Source organism: Papilio machaon, chromosome 8 (assembly GCF_912999745.1).
Source record: "Papilio machaon chromosome 8, ilPapMach1.1, whole genome shotgun sequence".
In the NCBI taxonomy this organism is placed as follows: domain Eukaryota; kingdom Metazoa; phylum Arthropoda; class Insecta; order Lepidoptera; family Papilionidae; genus Papilio; species Papilio machaon.
The window spans coordinates 4,746,794-4,769,153 of record NC_059993.1 but is presented as its reverse complement, the minus strand read 5'-3'; the positions used below and the strand labels follow the sequence as shown (position 1 = coordinate 4,769,153).

General features: G+C 31.5%; 2 protein-coding genes across 2 annotated transcripts; one reads left to right on the top strand and one right to left on the bottom strand.

The window, feature by feature from the left end:
* Positions 1-9,255: 9,255 nt before the first annotated feature.
* LOC106718372 (aquaporin) lies at positions 9,256-10,300 on the bottom strand. Its single transcript, XM_014512447.2, has one exon. The coding sequence runs from the start codon at positions 10,060-10,062 to the stop codon at positions 9,283-9,285; it is 780 nt and encodes a 259-aa protein (XP_014367933.2). The 5' UTR covers positions 10,063-10,300; the 3' UTR covers positions 9,256-9,282.
* An 8,874-nt stretch (positions 10,301-19,174) lies between these two features.
* Positions 19,175-20,798, top strand: LOC106717732 (scoloptoxin SSD976). The gene is made up of 6 exons (XM_014511648.2): positions 19,175-19,270; positions 19,515-19,633; positions 19,704-19,785; positions 19,989-20,170; positions 20,356-20,453; positions 20,648-20,798. The coding sequence occupies exons 1-6, from the start codon at positions 19,219-19,221 to the stop codon at positions 20,748-20,750; spliced, it is 636 nt and encodes a 211-aa protein (XP_014367134.2). The 5' UTR covers positions 19,175-19,218; the 3' UTR covers positions 20,751-20,798.
* The last annotated feature ends 1,562 nt before the right edge of the window (positions 20,799-22,360 follow it).

Sequence of the window (22,360 nt, the reverse complement as noted above, 5' to 3'; positions counted from 1 at the left end):
GATAGTTCTAGAATCTATTTTACTTTTCATCGTATCTCAATAATTATAATGAATCTGGATTGTAAAAACGATTATGTTAATTGTACAATAAAGTGATCTTTATAAGATTGCTGCTTACAGGACAGTTTCAAATAGCAGTTCGTAATCGTTAATCCATCCTTATAGCTCTATAGCTCTATGGGTCTTCGTTTGGCCTAACAATTTTTTACATTTTGGCCTGTCTCCAAATGTTATGCCTATTCATCCCAGAACGGAATATAAAAGGAAGCGCATGCAAGACGTATTATACTTAGTTTAAAATTGACGTAACGTAAATTAAAGTGTTAAATCTATATGTATTTTACTTCCAAGCTGTGATCTACAAATTGAATTTTATGGTAATTTTATTGCAGAGCTTTAAAAGAGGTGAGTCAGGTCGGAAGCGAGGTGCGGCGACGCTGAGTGATGCCCCATTTAAGGAAAATGTGCCCGGCCTCGAAATAAAATATATTGAACGAATTATTTGTTCTTGATTTCCAATTTAAATTATTGTACGCACATGAATATGCAAAGGAAAGCGTAATTAATTCTCTTTACTGGCAAAAACCCTACGACAAAATTGAATTTTAGCAGCTGTTGCACAATGGACTGCCAAACTATCCTTTACTTTTATAAAGGTTATTAATAAGTATGTCAAGTGACAACATATTGTTTTTTGCAAGTTTATCGCTAATGGAAATCCTCACTAACGTGGTATACTTTAATGTATAATGCAGAAAAAAATTACATTAAAAAAATTATAAAAACACAAGGTTATTTTGGATGACGCTGCAAGATGCGTAGTAACGACTATGGAATAATATTTTTTACCGGTAAATTGAATTTACTTATGTTGCATACTTATTTTCCTTGTTTATTGTATGATAATTAATCGAGCAGAAGTTGGGCAATTAATGTTATAAATAGTATGGAGATACATTTTAATCACAAGTGCATGGAAGTCCGGGGTTTTACGTTCGACTTTTTGAATTATTGTCGATCGTTGTTTGCCAACGATACAAGACTGAAGCTATACTCAAACAAGGATATCTAAATAGGTGAGAGAGGCGCTGTTATTGCGGTTGCACCTACATAAACAATGACATAAAATAAAAAAATGACGACAGCCACATAGAGGATCTTGTGACATTTTTTAATGTTGACAGGGCGCGATAATGAGCAATCATAATGTAGAAGTTTGTGGTTAGCTTGGTCGCTTCTTTGCCGCCTTGTTTATAAAAAATCACTAATTTGGAAAGTTTCAATGTTCATCAAAAAAAAAAACGATTTAAAATTGAACTTTGTGTTGGTGTTTCACAGATAGTGTTAAAATTTCTCAGCAACACTCTGTCGATACATCAGCCCGGATATTGCGCGCTAGGCGGGGCACACGTCATCGACAGTTCTGGTGTATTCTCTATTTTATATGCGACGTTTATTTCCAAAGTATTATGCATTGGATAATACACTCCGGCGTTTTAAAATAATATCATTGAGAATTTAATGGTAAAAGTAAGATACAACCATGGCATGCCGAGAGGTAAAGGGTTATAAACAAGAATGAGGATGGCTGCAAAGGGAGAGAAAGACCAAAGAAAGTAAAAGGAACTCAACTCAGATATGATATCCGCTTTTCTGAGCAAGCGGCCATCGATATCAATGCGTTCCCTTCTCCGTCACTTCTACTTCTCCTTCCTATAATTTCTTACAAAGTAGGTACAAGGTGCCATTTAGAATTAACAAAAATATAACTCAAAAAAGGATTCGTTAAAATCCACCTTGCAAAAAGTTAGTTAAATTACATTGTTGTTTACTAAACTCTTGCATTAGACAATGGCAACCATTTTACATTTCGCGCAACGTGTCTCACAAAATTGTTTTAAGACGAGACGAGCGCCGTGGAAGTAAAATTTCAAGTTATGTTTTGTAAACAGTTTCTACACATCTTGTAAGAACGGGAGAAATTCTAATTCTTGTATTTCTAATTTAATTAACAAAATGCTTAAAGCTAAGGGATTGTGGTAATGAGAACTGAGGCTGAATTTTTAAATGGAATATGTTAAATCCTATGCTATCAAGCTAAATACTAGTAGATTTTTTTTAATAAAATTATTGACGTCTTATTCACAACCGTCATTTTATTTTCTCTGTAGTCAGTTACTTTTTCGTATGAATTTCTATTTCCCAAATAGCATTGTAGTGTTAAATTAAAACGCGACTTTAATTCCCGACAATACAAAGAAATGAAACAAAAGTATGCTTTTGATTAAAAACTGTCGAAGTTCAAACAATTTCTAATGTTTAACTAACAAACAATTGTGAAATTGAATCTCAAATGAATTTTCACAAAAAATCTTTCATTCTTTCGTTTAATTTATTAAAAACGATTGTAAACAGTTGAAAGTTACAAAATATATCAAAAATGTTGTGACTTAATAATTTATCGTTGATGAAATATTATTTTTTTAATTAAAATACTGAGATTTTTAAATAGCTCATTAAAATCTTAATTTTGAAACCCTTCATCTTTAACTAGACTAGTTTTTTTTTAGTGTCAAGTCTGGAATAAAATAAGAAGGGTAATTTTCAATAATTAATTGTCAATGCCCCAGATTAAAATACACGTCACAATAAAGCCCATTAAATATGAAAACACAAAGTGGTTTTAATTATGAGCCGATTTAACTCAATCAGTATTGATACTTTGATAGAATGAGTTCACTTAAATTATGAATGTATTTTCTCTTAAATGAATTTAATACAACATAATAATATGTTATGTGCAACAAAGTATTATTAAAAACTAGCTTTTACCCGCGACTCCGTCCGCGCGGAAAAAAAATAGAAAACGGGGTAAAAATTATCCTATGTCCTTTTCCTGGTTCTAAGCTAGCCCACCAATTTTCAGTCAAATCGATTCAGCCGTTCTTGAGTTATAAATAGCGTAACTAACACAACTTTCTTTTATATATATAGATTTAAAATTGAACTTAAAAACGCGTCTGCACAACACTATTTCTTTTTTTAAACTCTTCCATATACTGTCATCGCAGTTAGTTAATTAATGTAATTGGTACTTTTTAGTAAATCAAAGTTTCACGTATAAGAAGACACAATTTCATACCTTTTAAATAAAAAGAATGTACCAAAGAATTCGCGTTTTGCGGCTCCGCAAAAAGCTTAAACAAATTGCTCTCTTTTCTGTCCCGGCAAATATATTTTATGTAGTGACATGAGAGCTTGTACGTGCTGGATGCCACAAATGCACATCACGAATATACAAGTGAACGACTTACATTTTCATTGCATAGCGAATTCCGTTAAACTATTCCTTTTGAAATAATAAATACATGTAATAAATTGGAGTTGCCGTATGTATGTCGATCATCGAAAAAAAAATATTCACGAACATGACAATGCTCTACTCATAACAAAAAAAAAACAATTTTTAAAATTTATCCCTGTCTGTCAGTCCGCAAGTCCGCGTTTATTTTGGGTAATCACGGAAACGGATGGGCCGATTTTGGGACTTTGACGGGAAGATAGTTAATGTCTTTTTTATTTTATTTGACTGCTCTTTGCTGCTGCTGCTCTTTGCTGGGCGATAGCGAGTATAACAATAATGTCTTTATCTTATTGTCATTCTAGTGACTGACTTTATCTAGTAGTATCGCTACAACATAGCACAACATTCGCTATGCATGATTTTTTTTTTCTAGTACAGTAGGTCGATTGTGACAAGAAGAACTTAAGTTTAATTTGCGTTTATGATGAATACGAATTTAAAGAATCTCGTCGCACTACACAAGTAACGAAAATTCAGTATTACACAATTATTTGTTTCACTGTTTCTTAAGGTTATGTCTTTATCAGAGTTCAGGCCATGAGTGGGAGTTATTCAGCCTAAGTTAGACTATGTTATCAAAGTAATTTAAGTTTGGCTACAGCGTAGTCGACGTACAGCCTACAACTTAATGCAGAGTAACTACTCGTAATTTCTCCTCACCCATTCAGAGAAAGCTGCATTGATAAATATAATTTTATTAGTTTTACGTTCACTCCCAGGCCATGTTCTCCAAGTAATAGCTAGAATTGAATGCCACATAAAGTTTCTAACATTACATTTGAATACCCTGAAACCAAACTTGTTCATTCAAATCGTGGACCTAAATCGGTTGCTTTTAGCCAAATCGATCGTATTCCCAGTCAAAGTTCTTGTTCCCCGAGGAGCTATAAGATTGTTTTGTTTGATCTTTTTTATTTTTAGATAACGGACGAATATATGGACGAATGGAACAAGATTTAATTTTGACCCTCAGTAAAAGTTTACAACTTATCATGCACTCAATTATAAACCCATGCTTATCTTGATACGCACAATATAATTGCTTATTTTTATTAATCAGTTTGTTAAACGCCTGTTATTATAAACGAGCAAAAATTACGCTACAATATGATTTCCGCGCATTTGCATCTTAATTCCGGTAGGCGTAAGCAAAGTTGGTGAATCCCACTTCTCAAATTGAATACTTTTAAAATAACATGGCCCAAGACTTAGACGCGACATCAAAAGTTATAGATTTTAAAAATAGGCTTCAAAAAGTTGAATGGTTGTTAGCAAGTTAATTGTAGGTAAACAATATAAGCACTGATCAAGTGACGTGATACCTCAAAATAAAAATAAAAAGACCATTAACAATCTACAGAATAATAATGTTATGTCACATAGGAAAATTATTAACTAAACATTACAAAGATAATATTTTAGTACTTTTAATATTAGTAATTTTAGTATTTTTAATTTTAGCTATTTGAATACTATTTCCATCCATCCATTCAGCCTCGTTTCGCCCACAACTGGGCATAGGCCTCCCCCAAAGATCGCCACAATGATCGGTCCTGTGCAACCCGCATCCAGGATATTATGATGTAATATTTAATTTTACAAAAAATTGATAAATATAATAATATATTTGTAAATGTATACCAATATATCAATGGTTTGTAATCATAGCGTAAACGTTATGAGGCAGGTAGTTATTTATAATATCTTGTTCACGTCCCTTCCCCGCAATATTGCACTCGTTTCTGATATTATCAGCTAGTGAATATGTCGAGCAGTAAATTTAATAAACGTCGCATCTATCATATTTTATCAACAAAACAACACTTGAAATTAAAATTATTTCACTTTTACGTTTTGAGGAGCATTCCAAAATTATATGAAACACTATTTAAAATTACTTTTTTTTCAAGAATCTAATAACAATATATCAATGTGCAATGTGTTAAATTCCAAATTAATTGTCGATTCATTAGCTTTTAACTTCTTTTGCCAATCTTCTTTAACTTTTTTCTTCTACCTATATAGGTAGATAACGTTAAGACAAAAGATTTACAGGCGCGACCAAATTAATTAGTTAATTAGTATTTAATCTGATTTGTAAGTCATCGTACTGAATAGTATTTAATCCTTTTAGTTGTAGCAGAACTAAAATATAGATAAGTTATTCATTGCGATTGGGCAAGATGGATGTAAAAATATTTTATCGCTACTGACTGAATATGTGACTTATTTATTACATTGTAGTTACCTTTGTTCGAATAGATATATAACCTATTAGCTGTCGGCCACTACTCCGTCCGCGTGGATTAAAAAAAGTAATATGCACAGGTGGGCACAGTTAATCGAAAAGTTAACTTCGTTAATCGTTAATTCGTTAATAAAAAAATTAACTTCGTTAATCGTTAAAGCGTTAAATTCTCGAAAATTTAACGCAAGTTAAAGTTAATCGTTAACAGTTAACCATACCAAAATTATACATACTAATTTCATACTTATTGTGGCGACACTTGTTTAAGATAGTAATTTGACTATACATTCTATAACACATTAGTATTAGAGACAAGTATGAATGCGTTATAGTATATTTCATTACGATTGCAGAAAGCCTATCATTGCAAAGAGTTCCGACAAATCTACTACTTTTTAAACTAAGTTTACCCGAGCCGAGGTGCAGCCGAAGGTGACGGTTGACAGTTGGAACAAGTTGTAATGACAGTTCCGCACGTGTACTAAACAACTATTTTAAATACAGTTGCGAAAAAATGAAGCAATTTAATAGAATAATAAAAACACAATAAACTCAACTAACTAAAATGTTTGAAAAATGGCGCCAACCGTAAAAGAATACAAACAGAGATTTTTTTTCTTCATCCATTCTGGGTAGGCAAAGGGAACTATGCCCAAACGGCCAAGTCTTCAGTAGATTATTTTTATTGATATGAAATGAAAATAAATTTAATGAGATGAAATAAAATGAAACCTAACCTAATTCATTGAATAAAATCATTAAAGCTGATATTGTAACAAATTAGGAGCTTCTTTTTAGAAATATTTGCATGAAGCTTAAAAACTTCAATGATTTTTTTTTTTGTAAAAACTTCGTGGTTGGTTTTTTCTTAGACATTATTTTGACAGTTGGGAAAGAGAACGCACGAGTTTGGAAAAGCTAAAGAAAAAGCACGAGTAAAAAAGTGTTTTAATACAGTTGCTCAACAAGTGGCGTATTGCAGGGACGAAGAGCGTTCGGGATGTGGGCTATTACATACTCTTGCTTTGATTTACTCGTAATGAAATATACTATTTCGAACCTTCTTTTGATTTTGTCCTGTTGGTCACGTCTTTCCCGGACGCTCTGATGCATCACACTTGCACGCGAACTTCACATACGAGGGGAGGTCCAAAAGTTCGCGGAATGAAAGGGTTGTCAATGAAATATAACAATAAATTTATTTTTCCTTTTCAATATAATCACCCTTAAGTCTAATACATTTATTCGATCTATGAATTAATTTTTCTAAACCATCGAAAAAATATTTTTTGTCTTTGGCCTCAAAATGGGCCGAAATTGCCTCCTTCACTTCATTATCGTCGGAAAATTTCCTTCCCCTTAGCTCTTTTTTTAAATTTGGAAATAAATAAAAATCGCTAGGAGCCAGGTCTGGACTGTAGGGTGGGTGAACAAGTGGTTCGAACCCATGTGTGTGCAGAGCAGCCATGGCAACTCGGCTCTTGTGAACCGGCGCGTTGTCTTGCAAAAGCAACACACCCTTGGCCAATTTTCCTCGACGTTTTTCTTTAATTGACTCCTTTAACTTTTCTAATATGAGTGCGTAGTATTCTCCGGTTATAGTGGTACCTTTTTCTTTATAATCAATGAGTAATATTCCCTTACAATCCCAAAAAACAGTGGCCATCAACTTTCCCGCCGATTCTGACACCTTGAATTTTTTGGGAGGTGGTGTACCCTTTTTGTGCCATTGCATGGACTCCTGTTTGGACTCAGGTTCAAAGTGATGAACCCATGTTTCATCTCCAGTAACAATCCGCTCCAAAATCTGCACGGGCTCGTCTCCACACAACTCCAAAAAGTGCTTAGACGCGTCGACGCGCTGCTGTTTTTGAAGCGGCGTGAGCATTCTCGGCACCCATCTTGCACTGACTTTTGTCATGCCCAGGTGGTCGTGCAGGATACGCAAAATAGTTGTATCTGATACTCCAACAAATGCAGATAATTGTTTCTTCTTCAAACGTGTGTCTTCGAGTACAAGTTTTTCGACTTTTTCGACGATGTCTGATGTGGTGGCGTCAGCTGGCCGCCCAGAGCGAGAGTCGTCTTCAATTGAATCTCGACCATGTTTAAAAAGACCATGCCACTTATAAACCATTGTTTTACCAGGGCACTGATCTCCATAAACGGCTTCCATTTCATTTAAAATGGTTTGAACGTTTTTTCCTTGCTTGGTAAGGAATTTTATCACAGCGCGATGTTCAATTTTCTCCATAGTTGCAGTTTGCTTCCGGATTGACTTGTTCAGCAGGCGAGTACTCGTAAACGAATGGCACTATAGGGTTGAAATGTTATATATATACTAATTATGAGTGCCCAATTAGTATGACACTAAGCGAGCTACCCTATCCCCACTCCATCCCCTCCATTCCGCGAACTTTTGGACCTCCCCTCGTATATCAATTATCAACTCGTTCGTTCACCATTCGCGTCGCCGACAGTTGCCCAACATAGCTGAACTTACGAGCGTGTCGTGACGCGTAATTTAAACAAAATGACAGCACGTCTACAAGTTTCTAATTTAACGATTAACGGACTTTTACTAACGGAAGTTGATTTTAACGGAAGTTAACAAAAGCGTTAACACTTTTTGAAGTTAACTTAAAAGTTAATCCGTTAAGCAAAATGTTAACTTCGTTAATTAATAATTAACGATTAACGGATTAACGAGTTAATGCCCAGCTCTGGTAATATGTAACCTATGTGTTCTAATGTGCCAAATTTCAGCAAGATCCATTGACCCGTTCCGGAGATACCTTCAAAAAAGCATCCATCCATCCATCCATCTAGACATTCCCATTTATAATATTTATAATTTTAGTAAGATAGACCTTATCCGCAGCACAAAAGTGAGGCGGACAATATGGCCACCGGAGGCCTGTTGTTTTGTTGGGGCCAATTCCCTCGACGTTATCATTTACAATACAAAATGTAATTTCTAAAATTGACTCTCTATTACACGTTAAACTTGAGTAAAACACTCCATATATACACCTTATATATCTATTGATATAAGTCTTGCCGAGAGACTCTGAAATTATGTTTTGATGTGCTTTTTGGAGGGAATAAAGAAAATAATCACGCATGTATTAATCTGTTTGATATATAATATGTACATTATTATAAACAGTGATTTGTATTATATCTATATATGTTAACATATTTTCTTAAGCTAGGCTATAGTTATATTATGCGATGTGTAATATAGCTTTAAATAATAATTGATATACACATATTTAATTGAGATTTTATATTCTGTTCTAAATATTAGGCAATGTTATAATATAATTAATAATGCATGTGAATATTAGTAATTTATCATAATATGTTTAATAAGTTAAATGGCCAAAGTAAAGATAATGTAACACAGTTCTAATACAAACGTTTAAGAAATATGTATATTATGAACAATCGTAGAAATACCAAACGCATGATAGTTTTATATTAAAATGTTACAATGTCTTTACAGATGGAAAACATTTGCCACCAAAATATTTCAAACATTCTACACTAGCTTTGTATTACAATACAGAGACATAAAAATAATAAGTAATATGTAAGTACCATAAATGAGGTATAATAAATAACTTAAACACTATCGAAGTTGCTAAATACTATATCTTAAAATACCCTACTTATCTTTCAGTTCCTTACTTGTATTAAGCCAAATGTATTTATAAAACAATGCTGAAATTGATCCGCCGATGATTGGTCCGACCCAGTATACCCAATGCGTAGACCAAGCCCCCGTCCAAACGACTGGGCCTAGGGATCTCGCAGGATTCATACTTGCTCCTGTAAGTTCACTACCAGCTATAGAAAGACCGGCAATTGTAAATCCAAATTTCAAAGATACCGATTCTAGTGATGCTTCATTTGCAGGATCCCAAATAGCACAATTCAAAAAGTTCAACGCCGCAGTTAAAATAACTTCGACCCCAACAGCTTGTAACATCGTCAGTTGCGCATGAGGTTGCGTTGTGCAAACTGCATCCGGTACTAAGTCCAGTGGCGACACTCCCATTAGTATACCATATCCGAGAATCGAACCAGCACACTGTGCTATCGCGTATGCTATTCCCAGCATAATCGACATTTTACCCCAAAGCACAGCTCCTAGAGTAACTACTGGATTCATATGAGCTCCTGATATATGGCCAAAGGCTTGTATGTTAAATAAAACGATAAAACCAAATGCAAATGGTCCGTATAGTGGTGGTTGTATGTTGAATCCTTCCAAGGGCACGCATGCCATACAACCGAAGAATACGAGAAGTAATGTCGAAATAAACTCGGCTAGGACAGCTTTACAATCAGCGACTAGTTTTCTTTTTCCGTCCGAATTATTGGCATCTTTTACTGATACACTTTCGATCACGTTTACTAAATGATTACCAGGTGTAATGGTCATTTTGTTTATTATAAGTTAAATTAATATATGGAAATCACTTTCACTTTTTGCCGTCACTATTATGTTCGCACTATTATGTTAATTCAGCATGGCCACTGTGTCTCGGATATTCGCTAGAATACTATATTTTCGGTGCCCTGGTGATAATATTTTATAGCAGACGTAATGTATTATTATAGAGATAGGCCGCTGATATCGAGCAATGTGAATTACTTTATCATTGAATATACTGTTTTGTTGATACGATACTGCAAAAGTAACGTAATTGTATCTTATACACATATTCCAAAAATGTAGGTAGGCTAAAATACACGACATTATCGACATTGTAAAACATTAGTAGATAACATTTCATACAATTTTAATTACCTTTGTTTTTACAATTAAATTCAATATAAGCAATATTTATTTTTGTTTCTAAACCATGGTATTTTATGACACATTAAAGATTTGTTAAAATATAGAAAAAACATTAAGCTGCTTATAATTAGCAACAAATTTCTAATTCCTTGACAAAGGAATTAATAACTTTTTCCTTAAAAATAAACTTTTCACTTCAAAATAACAGTTTTGATTGCATTCGGTGATTTCACAAATATTAACCCATCATGTTCTGGAGAAGGTAATGTAACATTCTTTTCTATACGAAAAAAAAACACACGAGACAAAATAATCCTCCAAGATAGCTCTAAACGACAAAAGATTAATTGTATGTGTACATTTCATACAATCATAGTGTACACATTGTACATGTCATTATATGTTTTGTATTGTTTGCCTACTACTGTTAATCTTGATAAATTTATTTTAAAGATTATATATTTCAAACATTTATTTCCAGAAAAAGAAAGCAAGAGAGCACATGATTTGTATAATGTAAGGTGCCTTCCTATTATTATGTTTATTTTTAGGATAAATTACAATTATTTGTAAACGTTGTTCTTTTAAAAGCGCGCCTCTTTATAGAATGTTTACACTATAATAGGAGTATTTACCCTTTTCCCTCTTTAACTAAGGATTGAAAAACAATTTTTATTATTATCTTAATCTGAGTCACAAGTAAATATATTTGAAATTTTACGAGTTATCAAGTCTTTGGTTTTTTGTAGATTGAAATGTTATCATAATTGGGAAATAAAAAAATAAGCATACGATAAGAAAAAGATAACCACTTAATCTATAAATTATCAATTAAAAAAATTGTACTATTAATGTTATAGATAAGGATGGTCTGTACATTAGTTAAAATAATGAAAAATAACTGTATTAACTATAACACGAAGTGTACAGCTGTTATTTGTGTAAATATGTAAAGAGTGTTTATAGTTTTTTGCGTATCACTAAAATATAATTATTAGTAGTATTGCCCTTGTTCTATATTTTTACAAGTCAGTAAACAAAGATTTGGAAATTCCAGTATTGTGGATGACAATGACATCGTTTAAAAGTGACGAAAATTATTTATTTTAGGTCAAAGGGTTGTGCCAGTCTGTGCATTAATAGATTGACTGCAAAAAGGTTAATCGTCGTTAAGTATTTTAAATATACGGCACCGGCTCCACTAACACTAACATAGGTTACAAGATACTAAAAAAATACGTTGCAATTCAAAGAAAGTAGAATCTTCTTTCGGGTTTTCAGAAAAATTTTCTTTCAAATGGACGAAGTCGCGATCTCTAACTAGTGAAAAATACTAATTTTACAAGTTTTTGGACCGTAAAATTCCAGAAAAGGCGGCTCTTACAATATTTTTTTGATAAATCTTAGCGTTTCGCCAAAAACGCGAAAAATCTATTTTCGGGAGTTTTCAGCTCTATATATTATTATTGTAGCTTGAATACCTTAAATTGTCCGGCCAGCTTGTTAAGTAACATTATGTACAATAAAAAAAATGTTTACTGTTGAAAAAGGGGCTTAAATAATAAGTGGTTAGGCGCACACCGGCTACAAGTGGCTCCCCACTAGACGCCAATCTTGACAACGTCAAGAGGGTCAGAGATAAATTATACCTATATCTTAGATTTATTTGTTATTATAACGAAGGTCAAAGATTGTCGCAAAAATCTAAATGTGAAAACTATTTTTTTTTCCACAATACATTTATATAAAAAAAATATTTTAAATAATTTAGTCTAACAGAGAATATTTGCAAATTAATAAAACTTAAGTGAAATTCTTTAGACTACAGAATAAATTGATTTATTGGTTGTATTCTACTGCAGCGCGATATTATAAAAGTTTCGACAAACAATTTTTTTCTTTTAACAAGGTAACATTATAACTTGTGTATCACAGAAACTCTGCATATTACATGCAACAAATGGTCGTAATTTATAAAAACGTTTTCTTTTTATACAACTACAAAAAGATGAACATAAAATATGGTGTAAGTTACTCACTGTCTCTCCGCAGACGTAGAAATCTCATCCATACACTTGTCTAGTTACATTGCTTCAAGGTTTTTTCTAATAAAGAAATAATTTTATACTTCATTTTAAAGAATGGTTTAATTTTGATACACTCTTAACTATTAAGATAAATGTTGGGTTCCAACTATTTAATGCACTTTTTTTGACGTTTTACTTTTTTATATGAGTATTTTTTTTCTATATACGTATGTACAAACTATGCTAACGTTCTTTCCTTTATTATAAGGTGTAAACTTCATTATAATCTCACTTATTCAAAATCTTTTCATAAAAGTCAGTAAATATTCATTATGACAAGAAAAATTATCATATTTTGTGTTGCGCGGCAAAGGATACTCAAATGTTATGAATTAGTTAAAGAAAACTTTGCAACATCGCTGTTGAAGTTCAGCGATTTCAACGGAACTTGTTTGGTTGATAAAAACTACCGCTATTTTTTTATTCCTCTAATAGTACACTATTTATGACGTTTAAATAATTTTCTTCAATTCTAAAAATTAATATTGTACTAGTGGTCTGTACTGTATCGATTTTATGCTTATTTCTTGTGTTGATACATAATCATAATATACAAGGTTAATGAATAATAATTGCAAATTGTACATACTAGTATCGATTTCTAACATTTTTCCGTATGATAAGATAAAATATGTAATTCAGAAATGCGTAGGTATACATGGCGAATTCGATACACAAACACAGCTGACATACGACATACCCAAGTACATACCCCAAGTAGAATACGCGCAATAAGTTGTTATCGTTAAAGTGAGTAAATCATCGACACAGTAAAGGTCGCTGCGATTTAGAAACTTTTGAATTTGCCGTAGTTTGTAGTTTGCAGCGAGCCCGCGTCGGCGACGCAGTCGTGTCGTTAAACTTTGCCTATTTGCAAATTTATATTTTGACAAAATTTAAGCTCTAAATTATAAACTCCCAAATAAGTTATAAGCTTCACAAAGCTAACAAAGTGATTATAAAAAATTTTGAAAAAAGAAATATAAGCGACCAAAATCCTTTAGCACAAAATTGTAATGTGGTAAACCAGTATTGAATTATTAAATGGACATCGAGTTTTACTTTAAAGAACGTCACTTCAAAGGCTGATTATATTCATGAGTTAATTCTATATTTAAAAATAGCCTTTATTAAAGAACAGCTAATGAAGAATAAACACCGTTATTAAAAAATAATAACGCTTGGATAAAAAGCAAAAGATTCTTTTTATTTCGTTTCTTTCCTTCATATTACAGTTTTAATGAAACATCCTTTGAAACGGAAGCTCCTTTTGCTTGTTATAAATTTCTTTAAGCTATTTACAGTTGAGTTTAAAACGTTGATTAATCGTATATTAAAATATACAACTAATAAATCTTAAGCGCGTCGGTATGCAAATATCGAAAAAATTAATCACATTTGGTGTACACGACGTATTTGCGTTCCTTATAACGATTTTTGCTTGTCTGTCCGTCCGCAAATTTTCTTTTAATCCGGGTAATTACCGAAACAGCTGGACCGATTTTGACCGTACTTTTACTAGAATCTAGCTTATGTGTAGCTGTAGTTAAAAATAGCCTATGTTACTCGTGCAGTAACATAGGCTATATTTTTTTAATCAGCTGACGAAGTGGCGTGCGATCGCTAGTTTTCTTATAAAACTGTGATGATATAAGTTTCCCGGTACTCAAACTTTTATGTATGTCTATTTTAAAAACATGCGTTTGTTTCATCTCAAATTATTTCTATCCATTTTTGTCTATTCAACCAAGTGTAATATTTAGCAAATAGAAATACCATCGCTGAAATAATTCCCGGAAAAAAGCGTACTGACGTCTTTTCATGTGTAAATACATATATTGAAGTTATCAAAGATTTATAATCTAAAGTAATAGTAAAGTATTTATATTAGACGTTATGTTGTAACAGTTCGTTTAACCTACGACTTTTAATAATGAATTTTTCGAAAAGTATTTGAACTGTTAATTTTGCAGACATGTCAATCATTCTGTTCCTTTTGTTCATAAATATTAGATAACTCTAGGGAAATACTTTGGACGAGAAACCCTTTCATTGTATTTTAAGGTTCGGATTGTACCGGAGGTACCGATGCAAATTGCCGGTTGTCCATTTGACTCTTAAATTTATTTCTTATCTTTTGTTCCAAAAAGGAATACTTAACCTATAAAGTGTTGTTATTTGAAATATTTAAAGCACTTAGCTCCTATTTATGTTGGTCGTAGTTGACCTTTTAGTTTGGACAAACAGATTATGAACACAGAGTAGTAATATAACAAAAATTAACATCTTAATTAGTAAAGGTGACCTTTCCGCAGTGTTAAAACAAACTAAAATAGAAACATTACAGTTGAGACTGTTCGATATGTCAACTTTTTGAGAGACAAACATGACTATTAAAAGGTAAATACATAAATTGTTCTGACATCGAGAAAACATCTGACTATCGGTTTAGTTTGTTGCGAAGCGAAGACGACCGTGACGTGGCCGTGATCCGTTCCTAACTAGTTTACAACGCTAAATAAGAACTGGGTTACCGATTTATCACTACAACTGCGGTAAAGGCAAACGGCAATAACTTTACCCTCTGTATTCTGAATCAGTAAATAGTAGTTTCAGTTATACGTGTGTTATTTAGCAAACATTCAGACAAGAAATGTTACCTAATTTAACTGAAGAATTTATTTGACATTTCATATAGTTTTAATCAATTAACATCGGATGAAACTCTGGCTAGTTTTTGTCATTTACCCTGAAAATATATCTGACCAAAATCTGTGTCATAAATTTTTTAATTGTAATTAAAATTGATATCCATGAATGTTATTATTTATTTATACTAGTTTTTATTCTTTGACTATAGATATATAGATAATAGATATAGATAAAAGAAAAAAAAAATAATTTGATTGAATCCAATACTCGTGAAGTAACATATAGTGACTTTAATGTTTAGGCTAGATTAAACGCGTAGAATAAAGTAGGGGCTGTAACATGTACATCGGGCCATGCATTATTCACAAAGGTACAATCTGCAGCGAAGAGCACTGCTCTTAGTTGCAAAACCAATTTCGACTACGTACGGCTAAAATTCACTCCTCTCTATTTCTGTGCGAACGAAACTGAATTATACGTTTCGCAGAATACATGACACTATTCTCCTTATAATTTCCATGCCCCTCCCAGTTCTCACTGGTCTAATAAATTAAATCTTCACCTGTAAAGTTGCAGCCTACTGTAGCATTTAGTTATCCTGATTGTTGATGATGATAATCATCAACATTATAACACATACTCCAGTTAAATTAAACGTAAAATAAGGTAGGTAAGGAAGGTATTTAAAACACTATTTAGTATACATGAACAGTGTATGTATGTTCAGCTCGTTGTAAATTATTGTACCTTCAATTGCTTAATTTGACCGGAGTAACTTAAATTAACGAACATTATTTCATCATCTCCCTGGCATTTTCCCACTCACGTGGGATCAGTACACGAGGTTTTGTAACCTTAAAGTTTTGGCTTAAGTTTTTGTTACGACCGGCAACCTGCCTGTCGCCAACCCTACTTGGGAGGAATTACTTAACATTAAATATAATATAAACTAAATAACATAACAATTAACGGAAATTATCTATTACTCAAAAAACATTAAATTATGACTTATTTTTCTATTCCAATAAACATGATACCGGCTACTAAGTGAAAATATATAATATAATTAAAATATAATAAACTATAATTGAAATCAGTTTAACTTTCAACGAAAAAGAAATCGTGAAAGTTTTGCGAGAAAATAAAACTACATAGATTCTGAAAGAAAAAGTTTGTTTTGCTTCATTAGAGACATTGTTAGTAAGTTTTTTGTTTATTTTTCTTATTGACAACTAACTTTATAAAACAATTTATATTTACTGTTTACTGATTTACTGTCATTATATACCAAAAATTACTTATGTTTAAACGGTACGGTGCTTACTTTGTGCGTATAACCTATAACTTTCGTATTGATCTTTTGTGAGATTGTCCCAGGAATATCTTCTTTTTGGGAAGCGCTTTCGAATATCTATTATTATTTCGCTTTTTGTCACTTGCGACTCAGTCCACGCCGAATTAAAACAAAACTTAATTTGTAGCCTATGTGTTTTTCCAGACTATGTTCTTTTCTACATCTGTGTCAAATTTCATCACGATCCATTGTGCCGTTCAAACAAACATCCATCCATCCTTACATCTAAACTTTTGCCTTTATAATATTAGTAAGATAGTTTTAGGATCAGTTAAACTTTAAATTTTGTGTTATACCAAAGACGTCAATCAGTTAATAAAATGTGACTGATAATAAAGTTCATAAATGGGAAATAGTATCAAAATCAGACATATCTCTCGCTTGTTATGCTAATAATAATATTAAGACTTCGTGAAAGACAATGGGTACAAATACAATGTTCGCAATTTATTATTATTCTGGGATCGTTGTAAAATATTCAAAATAAATTTGCTTACATAATCACACCGATTTATCATAAAGTCTGTCATCTAAATTAACTTTAAACAGAGCTTGTTAAAGTTTGCAATTTATTATCGACGAAACATAAGCCACAAAAAACACTTTTGAAAACCGAATTTTGTTTTAAGTATTTAATTAAGTCTATTTATGTCCAAATGAATGAAGGATAGTGTGCTAGTTTGTATTAATGTTTTGTAACATATTTTTTTCGCTGATATTCTGAAAGAAATATTTTGAACTATAAATACACATTGTTATAGTAAACTTTAATCGATTATTATCAGTCGATCCTAAAATGAGAAATGTTGTTAAATTTTTTTTTACTATTCTAAATTCAAATTGTTAATTATTAAAAAAAACATATTCGTTCACGTTCGAACAGCACTGGCCGTATATAAAATAATTGACCCGCAGTTGACACGTTTCTGGTATCTCTTTCGCATCATCGACCTTATTCGATAAACTGATTCTCGTTACAAGATATACGATTTTTTTTTTCATGTAAAAACTGAAATATTGTTTGCTTTTTTAAGAGTTTTTTTTTGAAATGTTAACAGAATTCATATGTAGTCTACTTAATATTAAGTTAGTATTCAATAAAACTTATATATGGCTTTGCTTTTAATTAAACTATTACATGTATTTGTTTGTTCCGAATAAGGTGAAAACTATGAACTGTTTTTTAAATCCTTAAACGTAAATAGTGCCTAAAAATTTAAATTAAAATAGATTAGAAAAGCTTATCACTATTTAGTTAGAAAAAAATTGTATACATTATACATTAGTATACATTTTTCATTTCATGATTCTAATAATTTAATTACAAATGTTCTGTGATGTGAAGTTAATACGTCTGCTGCTAACATACTGTGTGTACTATTCATACAAATGCGGGGATTTGTACGCCTTAGTTAACAAAGGATATTCTAATTTGACCTCTGTACCTAACTAAATTGTATGGAATTACGGACTGTGTGGCTTTTGTGATGGCCAAATTCAAGTTACGATAATGAAACAATACACTTCAGTAAATTAATTTCTCATTGTTGGTAAATTCATTAAAATTGGACTTCCTCAGTGATTTTGAATTGAATTACAGTGAAAATCGTGTAAACCGACTACTTGGAAAAACGAGTGAGTAGTTCGAAATATGTACCAATAAGTGTATGCAAATTGGCTAATTGCTACGAGTACAAGAATGATGTGACAGCAAATATTGCTTTCTATTGTTTTCTGTATTGCTGTCTCTTTTTTCTTGTTGAGAATATGAGCGATGACAATATGTTTGTGAACAAGTGTATCACCAGTGAAAACACACAGAGGAAATTACAAACTACAAAGCGCTACTTTAATGTTTATCAACATTCGTTGTGCCATTATGTCGTTTAAGCTTTATAAATTAATAAGCTTTGATTATAGCCCTTAACCAGTACTGCAACGTTTGCGTGCTGAAAATATCCCCTAACAATTTACGTCAAGTACAAAGGTAAATATAAACTCAAATTAAAACAAACAATGTTTCTGCTATTTTAAAGAAATGTGTTCCAAAAAGATTACATCAAATATTCTATGAAGAACATTAAATTTTTTTTATAATGATCCACGTAAATAAATAATTTAAATGTATAAACAATACTACAACATTATTGTATAGGTACTACATAACCTGTTTAATGTATGTTAAACTTTTATGTAACCTTTAGATAATAACTCATAACCCATTTATTTATGTCTGTACAGAGAAATGATCATATCTATTATCCTGATTAACTATGATGAGATGAGAAATTATCAATCATTATTGGTCTTCAAATATAAATTCGTCAAATAATATTTCGATAAAGTAATTGTGTTAAAAAATACATAGTTTTTGATATAAATCACATTGTGATACTTCAAGATGACTAAGAGAAAAATTCAATACATATTTGTACCCTGACGTTATTCTATTAAATTCAATTTCTATTATATTTTACTGAATAATATTGAAAAGATAATAACTTGTTAGTGTACTTAATGAATTGGAATAACAAAGCCTAAAACAGAAAGCAGTAATAAGCGTAGATATTTCAATTAACTATTCAAACATTGGTTTGAACGATATGTTTCAATATGTTTAAACAACTGTAAGATTTTCATGGAAAATAATTTAGAAATTACCCGTTCAGTTGAAAGTGTAGCGTTGTCAGATATTGCGTTACGATGAGAATTTTTATAGCTCTGCTTTTCGTGATTTGCTGCGCATACTGCGAACGTAAGTGAGAATCATTTATTTTGTAAGATTCTTGGTACATTATTGTTACAATATAATTATAAAATACATACTTATATCAAATTATCCGTAAATGTTACTTGACTAAATTAACAGTTCAACTTTTTTGTATAATATTGTAAATTGTAAATAAAAAAAAACTCTATCTCTGTACCATACAAATGTTTTTTTGTAGATTATTGTTTTGCAAATAATTAATTTAATTACATTTGATATATTTCCGTAGACATCGAATTAACATGTGAACAAATTCGTGCCTTCGTGGACGGACACAACAATCGTAGACTTATAGTTGCAAAAGGATTAGTTCCTGGTCAACCCGCCGCTTCCAATATGGAATTTATGGTATATGAAAAATATATTTTTCTGTTATTATGAAATTACTTATTATTAAATATTTAACATTATGATACAGGTGTGGGACGAAGAACTCGCAGAAAAGGCCTCCAAATGGGCTGAAAAGAACGAGTTTAAGCACAATCCTGATAGAACTATTGGTACGCATACTTTAACAACAAACTTTTGACAATCGTGGAACGATTCGATTAGTTTCTGAGATTAAAATAAAATATATCGTCATCCTTGTCATTATATTTGACAAGACATAGATAAAAATATGTTTTAAACGGGAATTTTAGTCTCGGCAACCAGATTCATTAACCGTTGTTTATAAAAAAAAATTAACAATTTTTGTTTTAAGATTCAAACAGGTGGAGTTTAGTTGGTGAGAACATTTACGTATACAACTATTATTCGAATATGGGAGATGAACCAAAGATTGATATAGAGAATGCTTTAGACAACTGGTTTCAAGAACATAAATTTTATAACTTTGTGCCTTTCTTTTTAACTTCAATCAACCCCTTCGGTCATTACACACAGGTAATATAAAGTAATAGAAAACATATAAATGTATAGCAATTAATTATTAAATTTAATTTCGTAAAGATGTGTCACGTGTTTTGGTATTTTTTTTTAATAATTTATCCTTTAGAAATTTTCTGTAAGTTTTTATTGATTTTTTTAGTATTAATATTCATAAACAATTATGCATTTATAAATTTTAGATGGTTTGGTCCAATACAAATCGTATTGGATGCGGTATTTCACAAACTAAGACACACAATCACATTAAAACGCTATTTGTTTGTGATTATGGCCCAACGTAAGTATATCACTCTTTTTATCTATTTTTTGCCAAGTTATTTCTTTATATTTTTTCAATCAGTGTTATTAATACCCTCTTTGATCTCAATTATAAAAAGCGGTAAAAAGGTCTGCAATTTCTTATACCGTATTTTAAAATACTTTTGTAACAAAACGACAATCAGAAATGTATATTGAAATATTATTTTTCAGTGGTAATTACTTTGAACAAAAACCTTATAAAACCAACGGACCTATAGAAAATCTTTTATGCAGAGATGGCAAATGTGACAAGCCCTATGGCCCGAATTGCTAAGAAGAAATGATGTTTGTATTTATTTAATTCACACGAGTAAATTTATAGTAATAGTGAATTTTCTTTATTATTATACATAAAACCAGCGCAGGGGCAGTTTAGTCTGTCCCTGCTTCGCTGAGCTGGCTCCCTTTTGCCACACTATTGTACCAAGTTTGTGCCTTGTATGTAATATGTGTTTTTTTCTTTTTTGATTCTATATTCTTTGTGTGGAAATAAATGTTTTTTCTTTCTTTCTTAATTCATTCATTCATTTCTTGTTATAAAAAAAATATCACATCTTTGTGAATTGTAAGATTTATAATAAACTAGCTTTTACCCGCGACTCCGTCCGCGCGGAATAAAAAAAAAAAAGAAAACGGGGTAAAAATTATCCTATGTCCTATTCCTGGTTCTAAGCTACCTGCTCACCAATTTTCAGTCAAATCGATTCAGCCGTTCTTGAGTTATAAATGGTGTAACTAACACAACTTTCTTTTATATATATTGACTAGCTTTTACCCGCGACTCTGTCCGCGCGGAATAAAAAATAAAAAACGGTGTAAAAATTATCCTATGTCCGTTTCCTGGTTCTAAGCTACCTGCCTACCAATTTTCAGTCAAATCGATTCAGCCGTTCTTGAGTTATAAATAGTGTAACTAACACGACTTTCTTTTATATATATAGATATATATTTTTTTCAATAAATGAATGTAAGTAATTTGTCTTATATCTTTTAACTTTTTACAAAGATAGGTTAGGTATTAAAGCAGTTGAACCTAACGGTAAAAAATTCCTAACATAAAGCTTTCTGCAAACGTAGTGCATTCTTAAACAAACGTAGTGCATTCTAGATTTTAATGGAGCTCATTGTTCTATCAGTCGAAATGAAAAGAAAATATGGTGAAAAAATATAAAAATCCTTTTTACGTGACTTAACATCGTAAAAGTAATTTAATAAAAAAATTAATGAGTGCAGGCAACTCCCGAGCCGTAGTTTCGCAAAGCTAAATGAATTACTTAAAGCGATACCGGAATGTGCGAGGAGGGAATAAAAATTCTTTACCTACTGTAAGTGTAAGGACATTTTATTCGAAAAACAAGGTGAAAATCTGATGCTGAGAGATAAGATATTATAACATTTTGAAATGAGTTATAGAAAAAAAAATGGTTGGTCTGTTTACATTTTTTTTTACATTTAACTAAACAAAATTCTTCCTTTTATTCTGCTAAAAGTTTATTCCAGATATTGTGTGGGAATTCCAAGCTAAGAGCTGTAATTGAAGAAATAGGCTTTTAGCTGAACTGTACTTGTGTGTTATATTTGCAAACCGTATTGTTATTTCTGAGACATAGGACACATATGGTTCTTTCAAAATTTATTACTATTTTATTAATGTATTTAATATTTAGTATTTAAAGCTGAAATTGTGTAAGATAGCAATTCTTCAAAACAACGTATTAAAACAGCTGCGCCGTCAGTTCTTAACGAGGCTTAAAAACAAAATAACTTCTTATCGTTCTTATAGTTTAGACCTTAGTTACCAAGTTTAATCTCTTTATTTTTAATAACTTTTAACACAACTACTACCTGCATTGATGAGCAGTGATTGAAAAAGTTTAATATTTT

What these genes read in the sequence shown, in the direction of transcription:
- LOC106718372 (XM_014512447.2), bottom strand. Translation starts at nt 10,062, where the DNA reads ATGACCATTACACCTGGTAATCATTTAGTAAACGTGATCGAAAGTGTA.
- LOC106717732 (XM_014511648.2), top strand. Translation starts at nt 19,219, where the DNA reads ATGAGAATTTTTATAGCTCTGCTTTTCGTGATTTGCTGCGCATACTGC. An exon ending in TTGCTGCGCATACTGCGAAC is followed by an intron (nt 19,271 to 19,514) that starts GTAAGTGAGAAT and finishes ATATTTCCGTAG; the next exon opens with ACATCGAATTAACATGTGAA. An exon ending in GTTTGTGATTATGGCCCAAC is followed by an intron (nt 20,454 to 20,647) that starts GTAAGTATATCA and finishes ATTATTTTTCAG; the next exon opens with TGGTAATTACTTTGAACAAA.